Genomic DNA, 4,114 nt, shown 5'->3' with positions numbered 1-4,114 from the left:
TATATATATATATATATATTATGTATATTAAGATGTGCCATAAGTTTCTTTCGCGCTAGGAATGACTATAACTGGTTATTTTTATCTGTTAATCGTTTATGGCAATCGGTTTCAGTCATCCCAGAGGCGAAGTCTCTACTTCAAATCGAAATATGGATCGAAAAATGTGCACTTGATTTAAGGATTAAATAGATCTTCAATCATCTTCGAGGAAAGTTCTTTTATCCATTTGGTGGGATTGGAAAAGTTTAGTCTACTATGAGCTCCTTTCTCAACGTGGGAACCGTCAATTTTGGAAAATATTGCAATATCAGCAAACAACGAATATCATTCATCTCATATCAAAAAAAAAAAGAAAGAAAATTATGGGACACCCTAATATTACATTATATATAATATTAATTATAATATATATTAAGATGTCCCAAGTTTTCTTTCTTTTTTTTCATACGAAATTATCAAAATCGATGAACGAATTTATAATACGAACAGCTAGAGTTAGAGTCCTAAAAGTTAGATAGAAGAGATAGTTTAGAATCCTAAAAGTTATTATCATTTTCGAAGCAACATTAATTGTCGAGGAAGCAATCGAAAATGTATCGATGATTTGATAATCAGCGAGCAGTCGTCATTGATGGAATTTATAATTTATCCACCAAGTTGAAAAAAGTTGTAGAGAAAAATCTTGAATTTTTGGAAAACAAAAAGGGGAAAGAACTTATTCGCACATCTAATATATATATATAATATATATAATATATGCGCCAACCAGTTCGTTATTACATTGGCATTTATTGGTGTACCATCCCTCCATCCCTGTTCCTCTCTATTCGTTTTCTCTCTTCTTCTTATCAGACGTCGGTGGTCTATCAACTGCAGCGCCGCGTGAGGACGCTACGAGAACAATTGCAGCGCAGAGATCTTCACTTGGATCTTCTTCGTAGAAAATTATCGCTTCAAGAAGAGAGCGTCAAGATGAAATCGTTGCTCCAAAATGAAAGGGACGAAGCTTGCCTCAGGTACGTTCATTCTATTTCGATATCCGTGTGTATATATATATATATATATATATATTTATATTTATATATATATCGGTTCGTTTTCAGGGCGAAGAAGTTGTCGAAGCAAACGGATCGTTTGCAGGCGCAAATTTTGGAGGAAAGATCGAGAAATCGAGAATTAAGCGCGCAATTGACGGAGGCCGCGGATTACAAGGTAAGAGGTTACGATAAGCGTTTTTTTCCCTTCTTTATTTGTTTCTTTATTTCTTTTATTTCTGTGAAAATAGATAGCCGCCTTGGAGCGGAGTCGAAAGATCGACGAGCTTCAGAAACGATTGGTGGAGAGCGAGATGCTGAGGACACGATACTCGAGAAAATTGAGCATGTTGAAGGAACAAATGAGAAGCGCAACCGAGACCGCCGAACAAGAGAGATCCATCAGCGATCACTCGTTGCAATTGCTGAGGGACGAGTTGGCGCAGGTTAAGCAAAATCTTTCCGAAGTTACGAAAAGGGAATCCCAAGTATGCTTTCGATCGATTTCGGTCGCCATCTTGCGACCCATCTCGCTTAATCTTTCCTTTCTTTTCCAGTTGCAAAGCTTCCGAGTATCCGTGACGAAATTATTGTCGGAACCGATCTGCACGCCCGATTATGAGATAATCTCGCGATTGCAGAAAATGGTAGCGGCCCATCGCGACTTCACCATGATTTCGCGTAGATACGAGGAACCGTTGGAGACCAGCCCGTCCAGATGTACCAGGTACGATTTTCAGTTCCGAATTTGTTAGAATAATCCCCAATATTTCTAAAGAATAATTGTCGTCGAACGCATCGATCCAGCATACACGCGATGCATCCTCCCAGATCGCCAGGATGCGCGCGATACGAGGACAACGGGTTCGCAGATCCCCCGGATCTTCGAGACATCGAAGACGAGTTCAACAAACGGCCGGTACGAAGCAGCCTTCTCCCGTGACGTCGGCCTATATTTCGATGCTAAACCCCTCTCCACTCCTAAATCGATATCTCCGTCCGAGTCTATTGTTTAAAAGTTTTTTTTTTTTTTTTTTTTCTTTATCGAACGTACGAACGACCGTTTCATTTCTCACACGGCGATCATAGTAAGTCATTGTTGAACGCGCGATTCGACCGTGTGCGCATGTGCGTAACACGGAGTTGGCGTGCATAGCGTGTATTGTAGAGTGGAACAACCGCATTCCAGGATGGTATAGACGGTAGAGAGCGAGAACTGAAGTTGCGCAGCCTGTGCTGCGCAATGCAACGCGAGGCCGAGACGGGACGAAGAGAACTAGTTTGCCTAGTTGCGCGAATCCTATGAGGAAACTCTATATATCTTTCTTACATCGGTCGAAAAATTTATTCCACATTCTCGAAACTTTTTCGAGAGTATATCTTTTTACCATTCGACGAAAATAGGTTTCAAGGAAAAGGGTGAACGTATTGGGATATAATTTATGAGGGATGTATCTTTATAGAAATAGGTTAGGAAAGGGCATCGTTCAAAGTTTCGGAATTTTATTAGGGAGATGGGGGTGCGTGATTTTGCGGAACGCGTTTCTTGCCTGGAAGAGAAATAAGTGTGCGTGTATACGTATACGTGTACGACCACGAGTTGATACGACTGGTTAGCCGTGAACTTGGCCAAGAGTGAACTACCTCTTCCTCTGCAGAATCGTGAATGCAAAGTCGCGCTAGCTTTGGCCTCCTTCTTATTTCTCGTCTGTACGAACGCGTGCGCTGCAGTTATTTTGAGGGAGACGGGGACCGTGTTGTCTCTCGTTTTCAAACTAACGCGTGATACCAAGCAAGATATGCATTTGTATGTTGTATTTTCCCTGTTCTTCGTACTTTTTTTTTTTTTTTTTTTTCCATAAATGATTTGTCCGTGATTTATGTCAACGATTTAATCATTCGATCGATCGATTTTTCTTAATTATTCGAGAATTTATCGCTGAAATTTATTTACGGATTCTCGTCGTTGAGAGAAGAATGCTAGACGAGATAAGATAAAAAGAGAGGAAATAATCATTTCGCATCTTTTAATAAATCTCACCGATTCTGAACTTTATCGTGAAATATTTGTTTCGCGTAATTTAATACCTTAACAACGGATGATTCGCATCGAGTGAAAAATAAGTAACGAAATAAAAAACGCTATGTAATATAAAGTACGAGAGAGATGTTTGCATCTACTTATCGAACAAAATCACGCATTCTTCTGCATTCATGCATTGCATTTACGATGTATCCCATACATACTCCCGCGTAAATATAAATATATACGTATATCTTTCCTGTTTTGTCTTTTACTGTGCTCCTCTTATCCGAAATTTCGAAAAATATCGAAATTTTAATTCCCTTTAGCCGTACGAGCGTGAGAAGTATCGTAAACACTTGTACCTTGTACCATAATTTAGCGTATGTATGAAAATAACGATTAGATATACCGTATATCGTATCTATGTGTGATTCGTAGAAGAGGAAATAACCGATCGAGAAGAAAAAAAAAAAAAGAAAAAGCGTAAACCGGTATATAAATTTTCAATGAATTGAATTTTGCCATGGAAAGAAAAAAACGATTGGGCAATTATCGACGGTATTATCGATAGATCGTGAATCATACTCGTCGGTATTATCGTATCAGTTAATCGTTGCTCTTAATAAGTTTTATAAAGGCAGTTAATCGTGCGATTAACGCGTTTATTACAATCGTTCTTCCGGATTTTGAGAAAAAAAACGCAAAATCACGTTTCGTCAATAATAATATATATATATATATATTATAAATCGTAAGAGAGAACGTTATCGTTTTAAGGTTAATGTTTTTTTAAGATACTCGTATTGTTTTTCGGGACGAATAGGATCGAGTACATGGAGAAAATAGTTCGACTTACCGGCCCTGGCTCAGGATCCGCATAGGTGAAAGAGATAAACACTGTCATAAAAAACAAGCGCAATTTTTCTCTCTTCGCGCTATTTCTTTATCGCTATTTCCTTTCGCTATAAAGCTTCTCTGTTTGGACGTAGACATGCTTAGTTGCACACGTCAAAAGAGAATCGTTAAAATTATCGATTATTCTTTTTTCATC

General features: G+C 38.5%; 1 protein-coding gene across 1 annotated transcript in view; it reads left to right on the top strand.

The window, feature by feature from the left end:
* The window catches only part of LOC102679008 (coiled-coil domain-containing protein 170), an 11,358-nt gene extending 8,581 nt beyond the window's left edge, over positions 1-2,777 (top strand). The window contains exons 10-14 of the mRNA XM_006611763.2: positions 856-1,019; positions 1,107-1,215; positions 1,289-1,525; positions 1,595-1,764; positions 1,845-2,777. Of these exons, the coding sequence (XP_006611826.1) occupies positions 856-1,019; positions 1,107-1,215; positions 1,289-1,525; positions 1,595-1,764; positions 1,845-1,980 (816 nt within the window). The 3' untranslated portion in view covers positions 1,981-2,777. The remainder of the gene's footprint in view (positions 1-855; positions 1,020-1,106; positions 1,216-1,288; positions 1,526-1,594; positions 1,765-1,844) is intronic.
* Positions 2,778-4,114: the final 1,337 nt, after the last annotated feature.

This window comes from Apis dorsata, unplaced genomic scaffold (assembly GCF_000469605.1).
Source record: "Apis dorsata unplaced genomic scaffold, Apis dorsata 1.3 scaffold_92, whole genome shotgun sequence".
Lineage (NCBI taxonomy): Eukaryota > Metazoa > Arthropoda > Insecta > Hymenoptera > Apidae > Apis > Apis dorsata.
This window is presented reverse-complemented; position numbering and strand designations above follow the sequence as displayed.